The sequence below is a fragment of the Marmota monax genome, unplaced genomic scaffold (assembly GCF_021218885.2).
Source record: "Marmota monax isolate L192 unplaced genomic scaffold, Marmota_monax_Labrador192_F-V1.1 WCK01_AAM20220418_F8-fsc00033, whole genome shotgun sequence".
In the NCBI taxonomy this organism is placed as follows: Eukaryota; Metazoa; Chordata; class Mammalia; order Rodentia; family Sciuridae; genus Marmota; species Marmota monax.
The window spans coordinates 5,571,518-5,597,469 of NW_026694282.1; the positions used below are offsets into that span (position 1 = coordinate 5,571,518).

At 36.1% G+C, this 25,952-nt stretch overlaps 2 protein-coding genes across 7 annotated transcripts in view; one reads left to right on the plus strand and one right to left on the minus strand.

The window, feature by feature from the left end:
* Window positions 1–16,848, plus strand: part of Dennd4c (DENN domain containing 4C) — a 108,127-nt gene extending 91,279 nt beyond the window's left edge. For 5 of the 6 annotated variants that reach the window (XM_046467317.2, XM_046467314.2, XM_046467318.2 and 2 more), the window contains 7 exons: window positions 1,723–1,905; window positions 2,922–3,117; window positions 5,819–6,064; window positions 7,045–7,162; window positions 12,212–12,362; window positions 14,873–14,937; window positions 15,230–16,848. In XM_046467317.2, coding sequence (XP_046323273.1) covers window positions 1,723–1,905; window positions 2,922–3,117; window positions 5,819–6,064; window positions 7,045–7,162; window positions 12,212–12,362; window positions 14,873–14,937; window positions 15,230–15,366 — 1,096 coding nt within the window. In that variant the 3' untranslated portion in view covers window positions 15,367–16,848. Of the gene's footprint in view, window positions 1–1,722; window positions 1,906–2,921; window positions 3,118–5,818; window positions 6,065–7,044; window positions 7,163–12,211; window positions 12,363–14,872; window positions 14,938–15,229 lie in introns of those variants that run through there. The other variant, XM_046467320.2, reaches the window with a different exon arrangement.
* Window positions 16,849–18,933: 2,085 nt separating this feature from the next.
* Rps6 (ribosomal protein S6) lies at window positions 18,934–22,022 on the minus strand. Its single transcript, XM_046467340.2, has 6 exons — window positions 21,889–22,022; window positions 21,226–21,357; window positions 20,684–20,894; window positions 20,417–20,563; window positions 19,189–19,346; window positions 18,934–19,071 (listed from the first exon to the last, which is right to left on the minus strand). Exons 1-6 carry the CDS (start codon window positions 21,892–21,894, stop codon window positions 18,976–18,978), a joined length of 750 nt encoding a protein of 249 aa, XP_046323296.1. The 5' UTR covers window positions 21,895–22,022; the 3' UTR covers window positions 18,934–18,975.
* Window positions 22,023–25,952: the final 3,930 nt, after the last annotated feature.

Consider the following 25,952-nt stretch of genomic DNA (forward strand, 5'->3'; position numbering starts at 1 on the left):
TTCTATAGTTTTCACTTCCCTGGTCAGATTTATTTCTACTTTGTTTTTGTTTTCATTTTGAAGCTATGGTGAATAGAATTGATTTCCTGCTAATTTGAGGTTGTTTTTTTTGGGGGGGTGGGGTGGGGTGGGGTGCTGGGGATTAAACCCAGGGCCTTGTACATCCCAGTTCATTGAATGTTTTTGATATTCTTTCCTTGGAAGAAATTAGTAATTTTCCAACCTCATGAGTTGTGCTTTTGTGGTCTTGTTTTGAGAGTTGTTCACTCTCATTTTCTCCCGGAATATCTTTTCTTTTCGGTGCTGAGCCTTGTGCATGCTAGGCTAAATGTTATATTTGGCTCTTAAGATGATCTAGATTCCACTTTCATGGGTGATGGTAGAAATCTGACTTTTATTTTTTTCCATATAACAAGCCAGTTATCTTAGTATCATCTACTAAGTAACCTATCCTTTCCTCACTGATACATGGTGTCACTTTTATCATATATCAAGTTCCCATATATACTGTACTCTAGTTGTACATTTCCTCCCCAACACTCTATTTTTTTATTACTCTATTTGCATTAGATCACATTAGATTTATAGATTAATTTGGTGAAAATGTTTCTTTTATTATTAATTATTTATGAACATAGTATATCTCTCCATATTTTTCAGATCTTCTTTAGGACTTTTAAAGTATTTTCCATGTGCCTTGTAGGTTTTTGTTTAATTGTGTTTTTTTAAGCTATTGTAACCAGAATTTTTTTATAAATATTTTGTCATTAGGGTATACTGAAACACTATTTTTTTTCCCACCCCAGTATGTCATTGTGGAAAATTTCAAGCTTACAGCAAAGTTTAAAGATTTTTGGAGAGGATGGAGAGTGCTGAGGATTGAATCCAGGGCATTGAGCATGCTAAGCATGTTCTCTACCACTGACCTACACTGCTAGCTAAAGATTTCTTTATTTTCATTGAATATCCAATGTCTACTCTTGAATTCTCCAATTTATATTTTACTGTACTTGCTTTATCATCTAACCCTCCATATCTTTATCACTCTCATAGACTTTCTCTAAAGACTTCAGTATACATATCATTAATTACTAGTCAGTATTACATACAATAAAATGTACAACAAATATTAATAAACATGCCATTTGTAAAGCAAATACATTTCTGCAAACCAAGCTGTGTTCAAGATACAAAGTATTATCTTTACCTCAGAAAGTTCTCTAACGTCCTTTTAGAGGAGCTATAAGACCTTACCCAATTTTTACCCAAAGGGAAAATGAAAGAGAGAAGTTTAAAATAAATAAATAGAGCAGAAGTGACTAGAGACCAAAATGGAGATTTTTAAGTGGGGGAAAAAGGGGGTATAACTATCAACAATTACAGGTTAACATATTAAAATGTTTCTTTCTTTAAACTTGGGAAATTAATAAAGTATTTTGCTTTCCTTCTTCCTAGTTTTCTTCAATAGTTCTCAAAAACTGAAGCAATCTTATGTTGGACTACACTGAACTTTTTATTTAAAATTTTTAGGGCAGGAGGAGAGAAAGAATAATTACAGGAGTGTGTGTGGATATTTAAAACAGACAGTATTTCCCTTATGGATTGTCTAATGTATTAATGATTACTTTACAATATAGTAATTTTAAGTATGTTAAAATTTTGAGGACTCACAGATTTTTTTAAACAGGATTTGTTGTTGTTGTTGTTCTCTTCCATATTTAGCTTTTTCCTGAAACCAAGTACCTCTGGTGACAGTTTACAAAGTGGCAGCCTTCCTCTAGCAAGTGAACCCTTGGAGCACAGACCTGTATGCAGTTCAGCAGAACCTGAGTTGATTAGCTTTGTGGATTTCCCAAAACCTAAACAGACCATAACTGAAGAAACAAGCTATGCAGTTGAATCAAGGTATCATAGAGTGCAGCGAACTCTATAATAAATTAAGTACCTTTGTAAGAATTCTGTCTTTAAAGACATCCAGACTCTTGTAGGTACAAGTTTTGACATTAATAAAATTAAATCTTCCTGTTTTTTTAAATAAAAAAATTTTAGTTGTAGATGGACACAATACCTTTATTTTACTTATTTATTTTTACATGGTGCTGAGGATCTAACTCAGTGTCTCATACACAGTAGGCAAGAGCTCTACCCCTGAGCCACAACCCCAGCCAAATCTTCCTGTTTTAGTACCACTTAATATTTAAATATCTAGTGAATGAATCTGATGGTAAAACATTTTTGATCTAAGTTTAGTTTGTTTTTTTTTTTATAGTGGTCTTTTACAAAATGAACAGAAAAAAATATTTTTCTTGTTAGTGTAATCAATGCCAATTTCCAGAATATTCTCTTCAATGTGAAGTATAAATTTTACTCTTGAATATTATCTGAGCCAAACATTTCTTAAGAGACTGTTGTTTTGTAAGCATTATGCAAAGTTCTGAGAATAAAAAAGCAACTCAGAGCTGGCCTTTATCCTTAAGTGGATCATGGCATGATAGAGATTAAATATCTCTCCATGAATCTACTGTACCTGTTTGTATGCAATATATTTCTAGGTGATTTTGTTTAATAAAGATGAAATAACATTTGAATAAAGTGAATGGGTATTTAGTTTTTTAAAGTTATGACATATATCCTCTTCCCAAACCTTACCAATCATCCATTTCATCTGTTTTCCTGACTAGTTTTACAAACATGTTTGAAAAGAACTTAATTCTTTTGGGGGAGGCTTTTAAGTGTTCAGGTGAGACAAGTGCTCTACCACAGAGCTATACCTTCAGCCTGAATTTAATTCCTAAATGGCAGTGTTGGTTTTTCTAGGATATTTAATAAACTCAAAACTCATTGTAGAAAAATACTCTTATCTCCCCAGATTTACATTATTTTTCAGAACCAACATAGCATTTATTCTTTATTTTTTAAAGCGATAAAATAAAGAAAATCAGTGGAGATGTCCAAACTGTGCAAGTGCCATCTGTGCCTAATAGTTTATCAAAGCGAAATGTACCTTTGACTCGAAGTCACAGTGTTGGAGGCCCTTTGCAAAACATTGACTTTTCCCAACGACCATTTCATGGCATTTCAACAGTTAGTCTTCCAAACAGTCTGCAGGAAGTTGTGGTATGTAATAATGTAATCATGTTATGTGCTTCTTGTATGTATGCATTGGAATAGTACATAATTCTTGTATGGTATACTCTTTCTTCCACTCTCTTTTATTTTTTGGTGGTTGGGGGGGAGTAGGGTAACTGGGTTTTGAACCCAGGGACTAGCACAAGATAGGCAACTGTTTTACCCTGGAGCTATATTTCCACCATTTTTATTTTATTTTTTGAGCAGAGTCTTACTAATATGCTCAGGTTGGCTTCAAATTTGCCATCCTTCTGCTTGCAGGCATGCGTCTCCTTCCAGAGGTAGACTCATTTTAATAACATGAAGTGACAAAGAGTTTTCCATAAACAAAAAACTTTTTAAACTTTTAAAAACTGAAAATTTAAACTGTATATTAAAAATTAGCAGAGGAGTGTAATGACTCCCTTGACCTAGCTTCAATACTTTTCAGCCTATAGGCTTTCTTCTTTTATGCAAGTCCTCATTTAATTCCCCTTTCCTAGATTGTTTAGAAAGAAATTTCAAACAACATATATTCTGATTGTAAATATTTCAGTATGTAACTCTAAATAAAGAGGCATTTAAAAAGCACATGCCTTGTAATCCCAGTGGCTTAGGAGGCTGAGACAGGAAGATCGCAAGTTCAAAGCCAGCCTCATCAATTTAGCAAGGCCCTAAGCAACTCAGTGAGACCCTGTTTCTAAATAAAATATAAAATATGGCTGGGGATGTGGCTCAGTGGTTGAGTGCCCTGAGTTCAATCCCTGATCTCACCCCCAAACCAAAAAAAATTTATCACAGTGCCATTATCATACCAAAAGACCCCTGCCCCCAAATAAATAACATTATCAGGTTACTCTGTCTTTGTTCAGATTTCTCAAAAGTATTAAATTTATGTGCGTGGAGTTGGTTTGAAGCATAAAGGTCAAACTCCATGCCTTGTAATTGTTAGGGTTTTATCTTTTTAAATCTACAGATTCTTTTTTTTTTCCCCTTGAAATTTGTTCTTTGGTAAAACTAAGTCATTTGCCTTTAGATACTAGTTTTCAAAAATTCTAATTTGGCTAATTGCAAATCTATAAATTAGTATCTAAAAACTTCTCAGATTCAGGGTTTTTAATATTCATGTGTTAAATTTTGCAAGACAACTTCATAAATGGCTGTATATTCTCCTCCAGTAGGAGGCATTAGTAACTATTAATGTTCTAATGCCTAGATAATTGATTCATTGGAAACTGTAAAATGGTGATAGTCTAATTCTGTCATTTCTTCTTTATTAAATGGAATATATCTATAAAGAAAAACTGCGTAATGTCTTCTGTTTGGTTTTCTAAAGATGCAAAGTATATTGGGAAGACAGTTTTTAAAAAAGAAAATTGGGAACTATAGTGTTTTCCACAACATATCAGTTAATTTGGGAGAATAGGGTTTTATTATTTTTTTAAATATATTTTTTAGTTGTAGATGACACAATACCTTCATTTATTTGTTTGTGTTAATGTGGTGCTGGGGATCAAACCCAGTGCTTCACACATTCTAGGCAAGCACTCTACCACTGAGCCACAACCCCAGCCCCAACATAGGGTATTATTATGAACTTCTTTTTAAAGCATTTTTGTTTGAATCTGTTGCTGTTTAGCTGGGCCTGGTGATGTGTGCCTGTAATCCCAGCAGCTTGGCAGAAGGATTGCAAGTTAGAGGCTAGCCTCAGCAAATTAGCGAGGTGTTAAGCAACTCTGTCATGAGATGCTGTCTCAAAATAAAAAATAAAAAGGGCTGGGAATGTAGCGCAATGGTAAAAGCACCCTTGGGTTCGATCCCCAGTTTCCCCCGTCCCCCACAAAAAATCTATTTCTGTTTATGTCTTTATTGATGTTTGTATTATTTCATCTTTGGCTTATTAATCCTTTCTAGTAGCCTTTTGGTAAGATTTTAAGACTTCCATGCTTTCTTATATGACAAGATGTTACATGCTCATGTATTTCTTTTCCCAGACCTAGAATCAGCCATTTCTTGGTTCCCTTTTAGAGGGAAATGCTATTCAGAGACTAGAGTCTGGATACTAAGGTGCTCATTTGTTAATTATTTGGTCATAAATATTTGTATAACTTCTGAAGTCTGGGTTGTATTTTTTTTTAATTCCTTATTTCATTTGAATTGTACAACTGTTCTGTAATTCCCTTGTTTTTGTTGGAATCGAATATGAGCTAAGTATAATTTTAAAAGTAGCCAATGACAGATGTTTAAAAAAATACTACATTTGTTGTAGTTATGAAAATTAGATCACACGGTTTTTGGTGTGTGAAACGCATATATGAAATAGGTGAAATGCATATATGAAATAGGTGAAATGCAAATGTTTCTTATTAAAAATAAAAAAATGAGTCATACATACAAGCTATTGTATTTACTAACATGATTGAGAAGCTCTATTTTAAAGGAGCTCTTTTCTTTTTTAATAAAAAGAAATAAAGGGTCTGTTAAAATACGGACTCTTAATTTTCTTTTGTAATAATCTAAATGTAACTAATTAAGATAAAGTGGTCTTTTGTTTAAGGTTTTTTTCATTCATTAGGATGTTCTACAGCATGTAGCAGTGGTTCTGAAATCTGATTTTAATGAGATAGAGAAATATAATCTCACTGAAAAGTATTGTTAAACATACAGAATTAAGTAGATAATATTCACTTTTTTGTATTTTCTTTTTAAGGATCCTTTAGGAAAAAGGCCCAATCCTCCCCCTGTTTCTGTACCCTATTTGAGTCCTCTAGTGCTTCGTAAGGAACTTGAATCTTTGCTAGAAAATGAAGGTGATCAGGTGATTCATACATCCTCTTTCATCAATCAACATCCAATCATTTTCTGGAACCTTGTTTGGTATTTCAGACGTTTAGACCTTCCTAGTAACTTGCCAGGACTTATTCTCACATCTGAACACTGTAACGAAGGTATACAGGTAAGGTACTAACTTTGTACTTATAGTACATTGGTATATTAGGATGAGGCTTATCTTCAAGCTACTGAAAGTATACAGCAACAGTAGCTTAACAAAGATTTATTTCCCTCTCAACATAAAAGTTTGGATAGGTGGTCCAGGGATGGTACAGTGTTAGGAACCTGAGATCCTCTTTTTGCTTAGCTATGCTTGACCTCCATGTCCAAGGTTAGGGAAAAAATGGATGAAGAAGAGTAATTCTTCTTTATTAAAGTTCATGGAGTTCATAATATTTCCACATGTATCCATGCGTTCAGAACTTCTGGTCATATCTAGCTGCAAAGATGAACTGTCATTTTCCCACCTGAAATTCTCACAACTTTATTTGAAAGCTCTCATATTATTTTTATTTTTCAGATGATATAATTAAAAGTTATATAAGTGATTTGTGTAAGGTCACAGGCCTAATAAGTGATGAAAACTGCTACCTGACACCCAAAGCACTTCTTCCGCTTGTGTTAAGATCCCTGGTTCCAGTGGAGACACTGAGCTCCTAGCACTCTTTTATCAAATTGAATATTGAGAGACAACACTCTCTACATTTGAGGCACAACACAATCTTAAATAAAGTATTATAAAGTCTTAAGTTGACTCATTTATTCTGAGTAGTAATTGAAGCAAAATTAGCTGATAAGATAGTAGAAACTCTTACACTTTGTCTTACCTTAAAATTTGTTGTAATGTTGTTAACCTCTCACATGACCATGTGACAGTTACCAAGTTGACATTCCAGTACTTCACAGAGAAACCTATATGTCAGAAAATAACAAGGACATTTATCATTAGATGTTAATAAAAATTGATGTTTTTTTTTTTTTGCTCAGAATTTTAGATCTAGAGTTTTGAAAGAATTCATCTGCTTTATATATAATCAAGTTTCACTAGGTCCAGTGGTAATGATTATGCTTGGGATGCTAATATTTTTTATTGATCTCTTTTAGCTTCCTTTATCATCTCTGTCCCAGGATAGCAAACTTGTCTATATTCAACTCTTATGGGATAATATCAACCTTCATCAAGAACCAGGAGAACCTCTGTATGTCTCTTGGAGGAATTTTAGTAAGTAAAATAGAACTAAAAACATAAAAGTGTTAATACATACAACCCAAATATCCTTTCATAGGTAAATGGATAAGCAAATTGTCATACAGTTCATGCATATGGTAGGATATTATTTAGCAACAAAAAAGAATGAGAAGGAATAGAACTAAAGAGATGATGAAAACAAACTGTTGTGCTTTGTTTTTAAAGATTTAATTAATTCAAATTGATTTGTTATTATACTGACCTGTTTAACTATGTCAGGGCTCAAGTGTGTTAAGGAATAATTTTTTTTTTTTTTTTTTTGGTAGCTTGTTTGTTGCTGGGAGCCATTAGCCAAGTAGGTATGACAATTTCCTTGTCAGCGTACCCCATGTTGCTTAGTGGAAGGACTCGTGGAAATAGGACATTTTGCAGTGACATTGCATGTAGGTGACCTTGCTCAAGGACCAAGGCGGATCCGGGTTTAGGGTGTTCCCGGTTTAGGAGTTTAGGGCGTTCCTGGTTTAGGACTATCCAGGTTTAGGGTGGTTCCAGGTTTAAGATTATTCCTGCTGGGAATAGGGCGTATCCTGCTGCCTGAGTTCCCCTTGAGTTCTCACGGGATTCAGACAGTATTTTTTGGGAGATAGAAGCCCAGTGGAGGTGGATTTGGGCAGAGAACGTGGATTTCCCCAGAACGTGATTGTGGACAGCTGGTGTGAGTTCAGGAATAAAGAGTTGCTGTTTGAATCTACAAGCTGTGTGGTGGCTCGTGATTTTGTGCCCAGCCAGACTGCGGCAGTTTGTTAAATACTATTTTGGGTATTTTGAGAGTAAATTCTACATAGTAGAAAAGTATTATAGATGTGTTGGTTTAGGATTATAATTTCAGTTTAAATGGGTAGATATAGTCTAAAAGATTCTGGCTTCATTTTCCATCTTTTATATTTAGAACATATTATTATAAAAGTTTAAATGATCATCATCCTGTGTTTTGAAGCATTTTGAGTCATTAAGAACAATGCAACTGAGCTGGGCACGGTAGCACATGCCTGTAATCCCAGCAGGAAACACAAGTTCAAAGGCAACCTCAGAAATTTATCAAGACTGTAGGTAACTTAGTGAAACCCTGTCTCAAAATAAAAAATAAAAAGGACTTGGGCTTGTGACTTGGTGGTTGAGTGCCCCTGGGTTCAATTCACAGTACTCCACCCGCCCCACCCCACCCCAAAAGAACAATACACCAATTAAAGGAGAAAATGGCATTAATAGGAATTTCATGGAAGAAAAGTTAAAGTGGCTTTCAGACTGTAATAGTGTGCTTGGGTCGCCATAACAAAACACCATAGTCTGGCATGCCTTAAACAACAGGAATTAAATTTCAAGAAATTAGCAAGGATCAAGGCTGGACTTCCCAGTAGGTTTGATTTTTCCTGAGGTCTCCCTTTTTGGCTTGCAATGGCTGCTGCCTTGCTGTACTCTCATGTAGCCTTTTTTCTGTGTAAATGCATGTATGCACACAGGCACATACCTAGTTTTTCTTTCTCTTCTTGTAAGAATACTAACAATCAGTCATATTAGATAAGAATCTCCCACTCTTTATGGCCTTATTTAGCTCTAATTATTTCTTTAAAGCCCCTATTTCCAAATACAGTAACATTAGTGGTTAGGGTTTCTATGTATGAATTTGAAAGGGTGGGGGCACAATTTGTTCCCTAACACAAACATAAAAAGATGCTCAATCACATTAGTTTTTACATTTTAGTGAAATATTACTTTACGTTTTTTAAAAAAAGAAAAGTGTAAACTTGTACCTATTGTCAGATCAGTCGGGGCAGGCAATGGCCAAAGGAGGCAGATTTAAAAGGGCCGCTGAACAGGCTTTATTGAGATATCACTCCTGGGCGGAACTCGATCAGACCCACAGAGGGGACAGGGGAAGGGTCTGAGGAGAAACCGCATGGAAGCTCAACCGGACTGGACTTTTATGGGGCTTACAGCAGGAAAGGAAGGGCTTGGGACAGGAAAAGGTGTTTCTAGGGTCCCTTGCCCCCTTGAAGTTGGTCAGGGGAGTTGGCTGAACTCCAGGATTGGCCAGGGGGGTCCTGTTGATTGACAGGCATTAGTCAGGAGATCTGGCTGATTGACAGGCGTTTCCGCTGGCATCTGATTGATGTTCTTTTCCGGTGCGGGCTGCTTTGTTCTAAGTTGCCACTAAGTCAAGATTGAAATGTGGGGGGAAGCCAAGCATAGTGGTGCATACCTGTATACCCAGTGACTTGAGGCCAAGGCAGGAGGTTACAGGTTTACACCCAACCTCAGCAATTTAGAGAGACCCTCCTTCAGCAGCTTAGCTTGATGCTGTCTCAAAATAGAAAGGTCTGGAGATGAAGCTCTGTGGTAAAGCACCCATGAGTTCAAGCCCCAGTACCTACTCCACCCAAATGCTGAGGAAAAGAACACTGATAAACTGTTAAAATTCTAAAATGATTTATTTCTGAAGAACAGTATGGCAAACATTGTCTAAATTTAATATGTGAATGTGTTTTAACTACTCAGGAATTTTAGTGAGACAACTCTGTTATAGAAATACAATGCACAATAATGTTTACTGTGGGATTATTTGTTATAATGAAAAACTTTACTATAAATATTCAGCAGGAGGCCGGGTGTGGGGGTGCATGCCTGTAATCCTAGCAGCTCGGGAGGCTGAGGCAGGAGGATCACGAGTTCAAAGCCAGCCTCAGCAAAAATGAGGTACTAAGCAACTCAGTGAGACATCCTACCCTGTCTTTACATAAAATACGAAATAGGGTTCAGGATATATGGCTCAGTGGTTGAGTGCCCCTGAGTTCAAATCCCAGTACCCAAAACAAAACAAAAAAAACATAAAAAGATGAGTTCATACTTTCTAGGATGGCTATAATAAAAACACACACACAAAAAAAATAACAAGAGTTGGTGAGGATGTGGAGAAATTGGAACTGGCATACATACTGATTAGGCTATAAAAATGGTGGACAACATTTCACAGCCTTCAAAATGGTAAGCAGAGTTACCATATTCCATGCACAAAAACTTATACACAAATGTTAGTAGTAGCATTTTTCATAACAGCTAACAAATGGAAACAACTTAAATTTTCATCTTATAAATGGATAAAGTATGGTATATCCACACAATAACTCCCCCACTTTTTTTTTTTTTTTTGGTGGGGAGGGACTGGGGATTTAATCCAGGAGTGTTTTTACCACTGACCTACATCCTCCAGCCCCTTTTAATTTTTATTTTGAGATAGGGTCTTTCTAAGTGCTTAGGGCCTTGCTAAGTTGCTGAGGCTGGCCTTGAACTTGCTATCCTGCTGTCTCAAACTTCTGAGTCAGTGGGATTACAGGCAAGTGCCACCATGCCCCACCCTATACTATGGAATTTTTTGGCAACAGAAAGAATAAATTACTGATATGTGCTACAACATGGGTGAATCTTGAAAATATAATAGAAGAAACAAGTCACAAAAGAGCCTAGACAGTATGATTCACTGAAATGAAATTTCCAGAATAAGCAAATTTGTAGAGACAAAAAATAGATTAGTGGTTTCTTATGGTTATAACTCTGTGAGTGTACTAAAAAATCAGATTGTATGATTTAAAAATTATTTCTCAATAAACCTGTTATTTAAAATATTGAGTTAATGGGGGAAATGGTAGTGTTGCTTATTATATTTGGATTGGGTTCCAAAGTCACAGTATAGCATGAAAACTATTCAAAGGTCATCACTTAGTGGGAAAAGAGCTAAGATAGAAAACCATAGCAGCCAGGATTTCCTTTTGTTGTCATATTAGAGAAAGGTGCTAATTCTTAGAAGTATTACTATTTTGGGCCAGGAATGGTGGCATATCCCTGTAATCCCCGTGACTGCAGAGGCTGAGGCAGGAGGATCCAGAGTTCAAAGCCAGCTTCAGCAACTTAGCAAGGTCCTGAGCAACTTAGAGAGACCCTGTCTCAAAATTAAAAAATAGAAAGGGCTGGGGATGTAGTTCAGTGGTTAAGCACCCTTGGGTTCAATTTCTGATACAGAAAACAATAAAAACAACAAAAACTAATTTATTTTAGGGCTGGGATTGTGGCTCAGAGGTAGTGTGCTCGCCTAGCATGCGTGAGGCACTAGGTTCGATCCTCAGCACCACATGAATATAAAATAAAGACATTGTGTCCACCTATAACTAAAAAAATTAAAAAAAAAACCTAATTTATTTTAGAGCTATATTGTATGAAAAATGCAGTATCACTTTATGATAGCACTCAGAATGAGTTCAAGGAGCTATATTAGATACATATCCCCATCTTATGCTAATATGGGTATAAATAAAATTGTAGGATTCCTGGAATTGCCTGTATCATTAAAGTATTCCCCTTTTCCAGGTCAAGTACACATTTTGAATTTGTATATACTTGATATTAGTATATGATTCAATTCCATTTCTACTACTGAAAAACTTTTTATCATCTATGAAATATAAGATCTGTAATTTTTTTTCTTTTTCTTGTGGTACTAGAGATGGAACCCAGGAACACTCTACTGTTGAGTTATATCCCTAGCTATTTGGTTTTTATTTTGAGAATGTCTCACTGAGTTGCCCAGGATGGTCTTGGACTTGCTGTTCTCCTGTGTTAGCCTCCCAGGTTGCTGAATTACAGGTGTGCAACACTGCACCCAATTGTATTAATGTTCTTAATAGTTCTGGATGTTATATAGTTATATATATAGTTATATATATTAAGTATATATTAAGTATAATATATAGTTATATATATTAAGATTAGATTGCTATTTTGAATAGAAAATACCAGGCTTAGTCAGGTAAAGATTATTCTCTTACATAAAGATATTATGAATTATGCCATAATAACCATAATATATAATTTTATTTGTATAATATGTACAATTTTTATTTTTGGAATTACATAATGTTATTAATAAAGAGGGAGTTCATACTGGGTAGACAAATAGTGACAGAATTCTGGGGGAAAAAAATTCATTACTAATTGGGAAAAACTTATTCTTGTTTATTGTGTCCTTTTTAGATTCTGAAAAGAAATTATCCCTCCTGTCAGAGGAACAACAAGCAACAAGCACTTTAGTTGAAACTATTAGGCAGAGTATTCAGCATAATGATGTTCTTAAGCCTATCAATCTGCTGTCTGAGCAAATGAAGCCAGAAATGAAAAGACAAAGGTAATATCCAAAATTTTTTACTTGGTGCCCTTGATTTTCTGTTTTAAAAAATATGCCTTATTTTTAAAAATACCTTGAGTTGTAAAAGAAATGCTTATTGCCAGATATCTGATTGTTTTGATAAGTGCTACCTGAATATATATATTCATAATTGAGCACAAATACATAATAAAAATTTCTGATAGAATTGATTGAATTTTAGGAACTTATTGATGTCTAAAATGTACTGTTGTGTTTCGGAAGCATTACTGATCGTCAACAGAGACTTCTGTGAATTTATTAACATTGATATATATAGGTACTGCTTGGTTAGGCCCTGTGATACCCACATATATTTTCTCATTGAACCTAAAGGGGTTAAAAGTAAAAACCTTTTTTTTTTTTTTTTGAGAGAGAGAGAGAGAGAATTTTTAATATTTATTTTTTAGTATTCGGCGGCCACAACATCTTTGTTTTTGTATGTGGTGCTGAGGATCGAACCCGGGTCGCACGCATGCCAGGCGAGCGCGCTACCGCTTGAACCACATCCCCAGCCCTTTTTTTTTTTTTTTTTAAGGGAAAAAACAATTTTGTACATGGGATGGAAAAATATAAATTCAAGACTTACGGATAAGGGTTAGCTCTATCACTCATTTCTTTAGAAAGTTTATAAGAATATCCAGTCAAAACCAACAGGGTATCTCCTTTGAAATGTCATCTGTACGGATTTCCAAGTATTACTGATGGCTAATGTGCTTCAATCAATACTCATTCCCATCTCAGCGTAAGTGAATTTTGCAGAGGAAGTTTTGGGAAAGGGGACACAATTATATGGAGTATTACTAATGTTTCCAGAGTCCTCTTAAAGTCTCCTTACTCAATGTATCTCAGAAGTTATAGAGAAAGATTTGATCATGAAAATGGATGGATCCACTTGTAATCTCAACTGTTAAGAGACGTCCTCCTCAGTCTAAGGAGGAGCTTGCTTCATGCATCAGTAGTTTACAGCAAGAAATTAATACTAGAAATGTCATGTTATAGTTTCTGAAGGTTCTAAAGAAAGCTGTGTGAGATGAAATTAGAATTAGCATTACCTCCTAAGTTTTTCCTTTTGTAAATCAGTTTAGTTCATTAGTTTCCCCCTCATCTTTGCTTTTAATTGCTTCATGAAGCTTTTTTTTTTAAAATTTTTTATTTTGTATACTGGGGATCAAACTGAGGGGTACTTCACCACTGAGCCACATCCCCATTCCTATTTTGTATTTTTTTTTTTTTTAAGAGATAGGGTTTTACCAGTTGCTTAGCACCTCATCATTGCTTAGGCTGTCTTTGAACTCAGGATCCTCCTGCCTCAGCCTCCAGAGCCTCAGGCTTGCACTACTGCGCCCAACATGAAGCTTATTTTTAATGTTTCATTTTTTGATATCTTTAGGTGATATATCCTTTTCTATTGGATTAAATAGTTAGGAGACTATACCACCTTTCTTTCACATTGTGTCCAAGGGTTTTAGACCCATGTCTGACTTGGAAAATTAATTTCTTACTTTATTGAGTGGCAAAATATCAGAAAAAAACTCTTGTTTTTTAAAAGTTTTAGTTAGAAATTAAATTGTTTTAATATTACTTAAAATGTTTTTTAAAAATTGTGGACTGTGAATGTAACTGTGTAAAGCACTTGCCTAGCATGCTCAAGGTGTTGGGTTCAGTCTCTAGCATCAAAAAAATAAATCAGCTGGGCATGGTTTCACATGCCTGTAATCCCAGTGACTTGAGAGTCTGAGGCAGGAGGATCACAAGTTTGAGGCCAACTTCAGCAATTTAGTGAGACCCTGTCTCAAATAAAAAATAAGAAAGGGGCTAGGGATATGGCTTACTGGTTAATCACCTCTGGGTTCAATCCCTAGTATAAAAGATAATAATAAGCAAATAAAAGCCATTTTTGTTTGTGGGTAGGGTTTTTTGTTTTGTTTACAGTACTGAGAATGGAATCTGGGAGTTCTGTAGCACCACACTATATATTCAGCCCCTTCTATTTTTATTTTGATTTTGCTAAATTGCTCAGGCTGGCCTCAAACTCACCTGTGCCACCATGCCCAGCCATTTTTTTTCTCCAATCAGCTGTTTTTAATTGTGTATGGAGTGAAGCTTTAAGTCCATTACCTCCCCCCACCCTTTTTTTTCCTATGGGTGTGTGTGGGTCTGTGTGTGGTGCTAGGAACTGAACCAGGGCCTTGTGCATGTTAGATAAGCACTGTACCACTGAACTACAACCCATCCCAAAGACTTGCATAGTTTGAAATACTTACTGGACACTGCAATATTAACACAAAGAATTCAGAGTACCTTTCACTCAGCATCCTTCAAAGATCTCATATACCTGTAGCATATCCAAGCCAGGATATTTATATGAGTGGGTACATAACTAGATATTTGGAAATTAATGTTTTCACTATTAAGAAATAAAATCGTATTTCTGTATATATTTTTAAATGCTATTTGCCATTCACTTTTAAAATATATTTGTTTTATAGGAGTTTATACAGAGAAATACTCTTCTTATCATTAGTGTCTCTTGGAAGAGAAAATATTGATATTGGTAAGTTGGTTAATGAGGGATTCCTCAGTCTTAATTTTATTTACTAAAATGATTTTTTAAAAATTTATTGTTGGGCTGGGGGGTGTAGCCTAGTGAGAGATCACACTTGCATAGTGTGCATGAGGTCTTGGGTCAATAGTGCTGTTTAAAAAAAAAAAAAAAGTAAATACTTGCCTTTAAGTGATTTCTACCTTAAAATATGTAGTTTAAACATAAATATGACTCAGTACCATTTCAAAATGCATAATCTTTGCTTTGTTAACAAATTAACATTTTTGAAAATGTCTTTCAGAGGCTTTTGACAATGAATATGGACTCGCATACAATAGTCTACCTTCAGAGGTTCTTGAAAAGTTACAGAAAATTGATGCTCCACCAAGTGTTAGTGTGGAATGGTGCAGAAAATGTTTTGGAGCGCCTCTCATTTAAAGAGATTCATTAGAATTTTGATATAGTGCTGGAGAATAAATTGAAAATATCCAAGGTTTTTCCACATCCTAGGAATTGGTGAAAACTGAAATAACTCTTGGGGACAATATACAATGAATTGTAAATAATATTGAATTATATCAAAGTGTAAAATCTCATTTAAATGCCCTGAAGTTTATTGATATTGAAGATTTTCAACTCCTGAACTGTTTCTCTGCTTCTGCTGGAACTGTTTTGGATTTCTCTGTATTTGTGGTAGTTTTATAGAAATGAGAAACCATTCATCCCAGGCATTTGTTAATATTTGAAGCTGTTGGGTTTGGGGAATGGGAAATGAAACTTGCCTAACCCCCGAACAAATGAAATATCTTAATTATAAGAGCTACTACTTGTGTATGACTGTAAATGTGTAGGGTTGTGTAGGTATGTGTATATTATAAGTGTGTATTTATTAAAACTCTTAGATTGCATGTTGCAATAGTTTTCTGAAAGGGGTCTCATTGTTAAATAAATGACTACTACTAATCTCATTTGTAGTCAAAATTACCTGATCTGACTTTAAATTTAATATATGCCTTCATCTTTTTAATTATGTATTACCTTGCTTAATGGATATGTTGAATATCCAGGTACTTCCTTCATCCTCTTCCCATGTTAATTTGCAAAGGCTTTAAAATTAGAAGTCAAACAGTCAAAATAAAATTAACTAAAGTTCATAACTTATGAAGCTATTTGTAAGTTTTGAGTTATGCTGAAAATGCAAGCGTATATTGTCTTAGGTCCTGAAGTCTTTGTTCAGGCATGTAAATTGTTGCTGTTGATCACCTTTTGAAACCTGTGGGATAAACTTGCACTGCACACTAAAGTTTTATTCTTGTACAATATTTAGATTTATATGCCTGTGAGTAAAAATGTGCATTTGTAAATAATTTTTTAGGTTGAATCAAATTAAGTCTTATAACTTTAAAGCTTGAGTTTGTTGTCACTAGTTTTAAGTAAATTATGGCCTCACTTTGACATTTATCATGTTTTTTTTGTTGTTGTTAAAAATGCCCATTACAGTAAGTTTGCCTTAACTCTGCATAGTTTAAAAAGCAAGTGGTTTTATGTGTGCTTTTATAATTATGCAGACTAAATCATTTGATACACACACAAAAAATTTACTTTCATATACTAAAGAGCACAGATTTCCCTTCTAAAATGGAATAACCTTAAAAAAATTAACTATCTTGCACCATTTAAGGGTGAATTTGACGTACACAAAACTTTTAGTCTGAATTTATTATGAAAGGGCTAAGTGAAAAAACTAATCAGACATTATGTAAATCTACATTATTTTCAAAAATGCATCTTTTGCACTATCTCGAGTGTAAATTTTTGCAACTTACAACTTAACACTTATGGACTGAATAAATCTTTTCATTACCTTGCATATAAAAATAACAGGCTGAATAAAATAAAAAATATTCTTAAATTTGCTAACTTGTCTGTTATGTTTTTAAGGCTCTTGAAATCTGTTTAGTATGAATCTTTGTGATCATTAGAATTCCAATATCGTTTTGCTGTTTTATTAGTTTGAACTATATCATTACCAAAGTGCACTTCATGTTTTAAAGTATGCTGAAGATATCTTTACATTTATATATAACCACATCAAATTATAACTTTTTTTAAAAAAATAAACATTATTTTACAGTACTGGGGATTGAATTCAGGTGGGCTTTTCCACTGAGTTATATATGCCCAGTGTACCTCTTCCATCATTTTTTTTTAAATTTTTTTAGTTGCAGAGGGACACAATATCTTTTTTTTTTTTTTAACGTGCTCAGGATCAAATCCAGTGCCCCACACATGCCTCTCCGCTGAGCTACAACCCCTACCCTTTTTTCCCTAAATTATGACCAGGTTTTGCTAAATTGCCCCTACTGGACTTGAACTTGCAATCCTCCTGCCTTGGTCTGCACTGCTGTATCTGGCTTTATAACATAATTTAGTTATATCTTAGAACCAGTCTAACTCCTTCAATTTAAATCTGCAGGGACTAGTTTCTAGTACCAAATCTCTAAAAGGCTTTGTTCAGCACCTACACAAAAAGAGCACCTAAAAATGGATATGGCTCAGTCATTAAGTATCTCTGAGCTCAATTCCTGATACCCCCAAAAAAAATTTACAGGGAAAAAAAAAAAAAGCTATCAGATATCTGAAGTATGGAAAATTTTAGAAATATACTTTGGGAGCACTTTAACTTAATCCTAGTGATCGCTAGAAATAATCTTTCAAAATTAGTTGTTTAGCCAAGTCTTATGTTTTGATATGTGATTTATCTTTAGTTTATGTTGATCATAGCAACATGCATGGTTGATGTATAAGCATAAATAGGGTAGCTAATATAATTCTTGGTACACAAATTTAACACTATTTTTTAAACAAAATACCTGTAGATTCTAGTCAGAAATACCCAACTAATTACCTAGAAAACTATAGAGGAGCCAAATGTTTTTTCATGGTTATTTGTGTTCCTTAAAGAAAGCTGGTTATTGCCTGGTGTGATGGTACAGTCCTGTAATCTCAGGTGACTCAGGAAACTGAGGCAGACTTGGAAGTCTGAGGCTAAACACACAAAAAAAGGGCTAGATATAGCTCAGTGGTAAAACGCCCTTGGGTTCAATCCCCAGCACACACAAAAAAGAAATATCCTGTTTTTTTTTTTTTTTAATGTTCTATGCATCACAACCAGGTACTCTCAACACAGCAGAACTCTTAGTAACAGAGTATCACCTTGTGATTATCCCATTATTGTCCTTTTAGGAAACTTAAAATTCTTTGAGCAAGTCATAGGAAACCAGAAATGAGTTATTGGATTCTCTTAGCTGATTCAATGTACTGTACTATAGGAAAATACACCTCTTGTGCCTTCTTAAGATACTGCTACCCCAAGCTGGATGTAGTAGCACACATCTGTTAATTTTTAGCAACACTGGAAGACGAGGATGCACAACTCAAAGTTCAAGGCTCAACTAAGTGAAGCCCTAAATCAGCTGATACCCTGTCTCAAAAAAGGGTTGGCAATGTGGCTCAGTAGTAACTGACCCTGGATTTAAACCCTACTACCAAAAATAAATACTAGAACTAAATAGGTCAGTTACTGTGGAAACGAACCAGTTTAGCTTTCATGTGTGGTGCAGGAGACTGATATAAGGGCCTGCTGCATGCTAGGCCAGTGCTCTAGTGGGCCACAGTATGCCATCCTGCAAGCATTCCTTATATTGGGAGTCAACTCCTTATTACTCAAAACAACTTAATGGTGGTAGTTTTTTATTTACCTTAAGTTATGACTTTCTGCAAAGGTAATATTTTAGTTATATCTTAGAACCAGTAATCCTTTCCTGAGCCACTCATCTTCAAAACAGAAACCTTTGCTCGTCAACTAGTGTCATGTCAGTCTCTGAATTTAAAGAACATCATTTCATGCATCTCCTGTAAGCAGACTTTTTCCACTGCTTCCCTTTCTGACGTGTTTTTCCATCCATTTTCTACTCAGGTCAAATCAGTAATGACAAGTCAAAGTTTGAAGGTCTGATCTTATTTATTTGTTACTGATAAAAATTCTTATTTTTGACTGGACTCAGACTTAGAAGTAGAAGCTCTCAGAGAAGACAGCCTACGTCTCTTGGCAATCTGTTCCTGGCGTTTTTCTTTGGCTTCCTAAAGAAAATTAAAAAAAAAAAAAAAAAACACAATTAAAACTTTGTCTAGGTGAAAAACACAGATAGAAAAAGCCAGTCCTGCTTCACCCTACCCCCAAATCTTATTAAGACTTACTTTCATTCTCTTGGCCAAAAGTTTGGCATATTCTGCAGCCTCTTCTTTATTCTTCTTAGTACGCTGTTTCTTCAGAGCAATACGCCGGCGCTTGTGTTGCAGGACACGTGGAGTAACAAGACGCTGAATCTTTGGTGCTTTGGTCCTGGGTTTTTTACCTAAAAATTCAAATGACTGAAATAATTCCTCAAGAATACTTTATTGAGTCAGAGTATAACTTAGAAGGCATGGTCAACATGCACAAGGCCCTGGGTTCCACCCCCAACATACATAAAGCTTCTCAAATGTAGTTTTAGTTCACAGTCGCTTTGTGGAAGTGACACCTCAGGATCTTGGAGTAAATGTTCAATTATTCAGGCTCTGCTAAATAGTTAAGCCTATACCTTCCACAAAAGACAGGTGCCATCTTAAAAACACGTCTGTCAACTAGATCGGTTTCTACAGATTGGGTTTCCAGAGGTGTGATCGTGGAGAAGTGCCACATTTGCCAATTACATTTTCTGCAACATAAGCTTCCTAAAGGTAGACTGTCAATTCATACCACATCCCCAGCACTTAACATAGTACCTAGCACAGGGTAGGTGCCTAAATAGTTGGAACTATACACTAAGTACAGATATCCTGAAAACCAAAATCCAAATTATTCTTTTTCCAGATGTCAAGAAGACAACGGGATAATTCTATCCAATGAAAATATTATACCTTTGACTGAAGAAACAATAATGTTATGTATGTATCACTGATGTGGACCTCAGTGGTGATGGCTATGTTGCCCAACATATAATATGTATATGTATTCTTAGAATTACCAATTGCAAACGCTTGTTCCTTTATATTTAGGAATAAGTATTTTTCTAATTTTCACAATTTTATTATTGTTCTTCACATTTCAAAGAAGGAGTCAGAGGACCAGAAATTTAATCAATTTCAGTAGATTTTTTTTAAAAAAGCATCTATTTTTTCTATAGGCCAAAAAAAAAAAATCCCTCAGAATCTCTAACATATCAAATGGGTGTTAAGGTGAGAGTACCTTCAGAATCCCATAATTTTTCAACTTTCACATCATTCCTAAGCCCAAAAGCAATGAATTTAAAGTATGTTATTTTAAATCAGACTCCAGTTAATGCTTACACTTCAAAGGAACAAATTCTACTTTCTACATGCATGCAAAATACCAGTGACAAATTCCTAAAAATTAAGCAGGTCCAAATTGCATAATATCTCCTACCTTCCTTGTTTAAGGGTTTTCTCACAACATATTGGCGGACATCATCTTCCTTAGAGAGATTGAAAAGTTTGCGGATTCTACTAGCTCTTTTGGGTCCCAGTCTTCGAGGTACAGTAGTATCAGTAAGTCCAGGAATATCCTTCTCTCCTTCAAAGAGAAAATTAACAGAAATATCTTAATCCAACAACCTCCTTATACTGCAAATGAAAAAGTATTTGGACAAACAGCTTTAAGTCAATTTCAATAAAAAGCAAACATAAACCTTACCTTTTTTTACAATAACCAAGTTGAGAACGCTCAGATTGGCATCCACAATGCAACCTCGAACAGATTTGCGCTTTCTCTCTCCAGTTCGCCTGGGTCTATAACATGAGTGCCCCTTACTCAGTAGTAGGCGAACACGGCCATGGGTCAAGACACCCTGCTTCATGGGGAAACCTTGTTTGTCATTCCCACCACTGATTCGGACCACATAACCCTGCAGGAAAACACCACACATGTAACCTTTCTATTCCAAATTTATTAAATTCAGTGTTACGGCCTTTACTGACCCACACCTCTTTTCTACAGAAGTGTAATTCAATAAGACCAATTTAAATTTCTGATCAAAGTTTTGTCTGTTATTTCCAACTTGTCAAGTAAGTGCATTGGCAAACTCATTTACATACTACAGAACCCCACCAGGTGATAGCTCTACTTCACAAAGTGATAACCCAAGTCAGAAAACTAAAGCAAACCCCATTCCAAACACCAATTCCCAGAGCGTTTACTCTCTTAAAACAGTCGTGACAATGCCAGTTAACTGTTACCTTCCATTCTTCACCCAGAGCATCCGCAGCAACTTCTGTGGCCATACGCTTCTCATAAAAAGTACGAAGTTTGCGTTCATCGTCCACTTCAATGAGTTTCTGACAGCCAGTGGCTGGGAAGGAGATATTCAGCTAGGATTAAAAGTAGAAGGAAAAATTAAACAGGTAACTGCAGAACTCCCCACAACGGCAATAACATCACAAGCCATTCAAGCCAATCTCAATCAGTAATATTTGGTGATTTTACTCATCATAACCCCATGTTAATGATGCACGCCAAGCAAAACACTAACAGGGCACGTTTTCCCTGCGGCCCTGAGGAATGACTGCGAGGCCTAAGGCTCCCGTCATTACCGCCACCGTACAGGGAGCCCGACTTAAGTAAAAGAGAGTTATAGCAGGATAGGTCGAGCACGCCGCCAGCATCTGTCCTGGCTGGGCGCGGGAACGCCACCATGGCGCTCTCAGAACTACACAACTCCGGTCGTAATCGTCCGCCATCCGCTTTCCCAAAGAGCTCTGGCCCAAGAAGTGCACACGTTATCCTGCCTTACACCCTTCTCCACCTGGAGCCCGGACCTTGGTGTGCTGGGACTGACGAAGTGTTCCAAGGTTCGATCCAAATTCCCGAAGCCTAGATCAACACCCGCCACAACAACCTACCTTCATCTTGGAGCAGCTGATCGCCCACAAGGCGCCACGAAAAAGAGGCCCGGCTTCCGCTTAACCCAGGTCACATAGCGCTTTCAGCACTCGCGAGATTAGCAGATGCCTGAGTGAGCGGAAGTGAACATGCACTTCCGGGGCGAGGTTAATCAGCGCCGGGAAGGTGAACTCGCGGGACTGCTTGTCCGATGAGGCGCAACCTCTTGTGAGAGACCCTTCACTGCCTAATTTTATGCTCTCGCCTGCACTTTGTAGCTGGGTCACTGCGGAGGCCCAGCTCCGCCTCTGACAGTCTTTATCTGGTGCTACCAAAGGCTGGACCAGAACTTGACTCCTCTTGAACTGTGTTGTCTTTCGGGCTCTGACTGGATGGTTTCCAGTTCCGGGCGTACTCTTGTGCTGATACCTCGAATCACAGCAAGAAATTCTGAAAGCAGCGCTTTGTTATTCCTTGAAACACTGGGTCATCCTCTTGGCTTCTCTAACTGCTCTGTAATCTTCTCTTTCCTATGATAGAATGACATCCCAGTCCCTCTGTCGCATAATCAGCAGGCACGATTACCCCAAGTCCAGACAACCGTCGGATACCTCCAGAAGTTTCCCTGCTTTCTCTCCTGCCGCTGATCATTTTCTTTTTTGGGAGTGGGGGTGGGAGTTGAACCCAGGGCTTCCATGATAGCTAAACAGTCTCTTCCACTGAGCAACATTTAACAGCCTCTGCGATCTTTTCCAATCGTAAAATTGCTTGACTTCTCTGCTGGAAGTGTTCGCTTTTGCTTACCCACTGTACTTAAATACTGTCAAACTCCTTACCGTGACCTCATAGACTTTCCCGTCTCAAACTCGCCTTTTGTCACCAGCTAATGCTATGGAGGATTCTCAGATTAAAGGTACCTTTTATGAGAATCCTAACCACACTACTTGAAATAGGACTCACCCTTATTCTCTAGTATAGAACTATTTTCTTTTATAATACTTAACATGGTTCCCCATAAACGATTTGTTTATGATCTGTCCTCTGTACTCATGTCTTTTCTTCATTCTGATACACTCAAGACGCAGCTAACTCAGTAAATATTTATTAAATGCTTATAATCCCGCCTCAGGTGTGCATTAGTTTCATGGGATGTGGTATTATGGAACGAGCCAGCAGAGGGAGAATAAATGAAGTAAATCTTCAAAAAGCAATGGTGTAACTCAGTAGTACAGAAAGAATGTAGAGAAAAATATTGTACGTTTGATTAGTCTTCCAGAAACATTCCTAGGAGAATAAGGCTGGGAACCCAGGTGATTTAACTCTGAAGCCCACACTTCTAATCAGTTCCCTGAAGGAAATACCATTTATTGTTTATTACATTGAACCTCTGTACTGTGTTCTTCAATGAAAAAAAAAAAACTGCATTTTAAGTAAACAAAAATAATTTTTGTTTTCCAAGATTATTACACATTGTCTTCTTCCATATCACAAAGTTTTTGAGTTTAGGCCTGATTCAGATTCAAAGTGGAAAGATTCTATGAAATCCTATTTTGTCATTGACATTAATGTAAAGAGTTTTGTGAAATTGTGCATTTTAAAACCGATTTAGGTAAGTAATCTTTTTGGTTTTGAGGTGACAAAATTGACATGACAAATTTTCATATTTTTACTTTTTTTTTTTTTGCTGTGCAGGGCTTCACAAATGCTAGGTTACACCCCCAGGTGGACAAAATCATTTAAAAAATTTTTTTTGTTGTTTTTAGTTGTAGATGGACACAATACCTTTATTTTATTTGTTTTTATTTTTATGTGGTGCCAGGGATTGAACCCAGTGCCTGACACATGCTAGGCACAACCCCAGCCTGGACAAAATCATTATTTATTTATTTATTTATTAATATTTATTTTTTAGTTTTAGGTGGCACAATATTTTTATCTTATTTTTATGTGGTGCTGAGGATCAAACCCAGTGCCTCGTGTATGCCAGGCGAGCACGCTACCACTTGAGCCACATCCCCAGCCCAACAAAATCATTTTAAAGTGAAAAATTCAGTGGCATTTACTACGTTTATGATGTTGTGCAACCCGTACCTCTATCTAGTTCCAAAATATTTTCTTCACCCTATAAGGAAACTCTATACCTCATTAAGCAGTTACTCTCCATTTACCATTTTCACCAGCCTCTGGTAACCACTAGTGGATTTTCTGCCTGTATGGATTATGGATTTGCCTATTCTGTATATTCCCTGTTACTAGAATCATACAATATTTAACCATTTGTACATACCTTCTAATGTTTTTGAGGTTCATCCATGTTGTAGCATGTATCAATTTCACAGTCCTTTTTGTGGCTAAATAATATTCTACTGTATGTATAGACTGCAGTTTATCCATTTATACATCAATGTACATTTGGACTGTTTTCTTCTTGACTATTGTGAATTAGGTTGCTATGATTGTGTACCTGTTTTCAGTACTTTTGGGTACATAACTTAGGAGTGAAATTGCGGGATCATATAGTAATTCTGTGTTTAACTCTCAGAGGGAACTGCAAAACTGTATAAACTGTATTCCACCACACCTGAACCATTTTATATTCCCACCAGCCATGTAAGAGGGATTCTATTTTCTCTAACTCATGGCCAACACTTGATATTTTGTTTTTGTTTTAATCATATTTATCCTAATGGGTGAAATAATGATACCTCATTGTGATTTTAATTTGCGTTTCCTTAATGACTAATATGTTGTTTTTTTCATATGTTTGTTAGCCATTTGTATATATTCTTTGAAAAAATGCCTACTCAAGCTCTAACTATTCTCCCTTTTGGCTCTAGGTTTTGTTGTTTCTTTGTTTTTAATTGAACCCAGGGGCACTTTACCACTGAACTAGGTCCTAGCACCCCACCCCACCCCCTCATCCCCCCACCCCCCACCCCCACCCTTTAAATTTTAAGACAGGGTCTGACTAAATTGCTTGGTCTGGCCTCAAACTTGTGGCCTCCAGAGTAGCTGGGGTTATAGGTGTGTACAGCTATGCAGCAGCTTAGCTCCAGTTATTTTTATTGAAGTAGTTTAGTTAATGTAAGGCAAAGAGCAAAGTCTACGACTATGCCTTGATTTCTTTTATCTTTTTTTGTGGTGCTGAAGATCAAACCTTTATTTATTTTTAAATTTTTATTTTCTTCAGTACTGGGGATTGAACCCAGGAGCTTTCTACATCTGAGCTGCATCCCCCAACCCTTTTTTGAGACAGTGTATCATTAAGTTGCTGGACTGGAATTTGTGATCCTCCTACCTTAACCTTCTCATTCATTAGGATTACAGGTGTGCACATGTGGCTCTTAACATAAAATTTATCATCTAAATCATTTATAAGTGTACACATCAGTAATGTTAAATATATTCACATTGTTGTGGAACAGTCCTCCAGAACATTTTCATCTTGCCAAAGGGAAACTGTATGCTTTAAACACCTCCCCCTGTCCCTGCCTCCCTTGCAGCCCTTGGTAACCATTCTCCTTTCTGTCTACAATTATGATTACTCTGAATACTTCATATAAGTGGAATTAAACAATAGTTGTCTTTTTATGCCTAGCACATTTCATTGAGCATGAAGTCTCCAAGGTTTATCCACATGACAGAATTTTCTTCCTTTTTAAGGCTGAATAAATTCTGGTGTAGTAATTCATTTGTCAGTGGACATTTGGGTTACTTCCATTTACCTCCTAGCTATTGTTAGTACTGTGGATAATGCTGTTGTGAAACTGGGTGTAAAACTATCTATTTGAGACTCTGCTTTCATTTCTTTTGTATATATGCCCAGAAGTGTGATTACTGGATTAAATGGTAGTTCTATTTTTAACCTTTGGAGGAGCCTCCATGTTTTCCACAATGGCTTTATCAATTTACTATCCTACCAAAAGTATGTAAGAAATTGTTTTAGTTAGCTCTTTTGCTGCTGAGACCAAAAGACCTGACAAGAACAATTTTAGAGGAGGAAAAGTTTATTTGACGCACACATTTTCAAAGGTCTCAGTCCATGAATGGCCAATTCCTCTGCTCTGGGCTCAAGGTAAGCCAA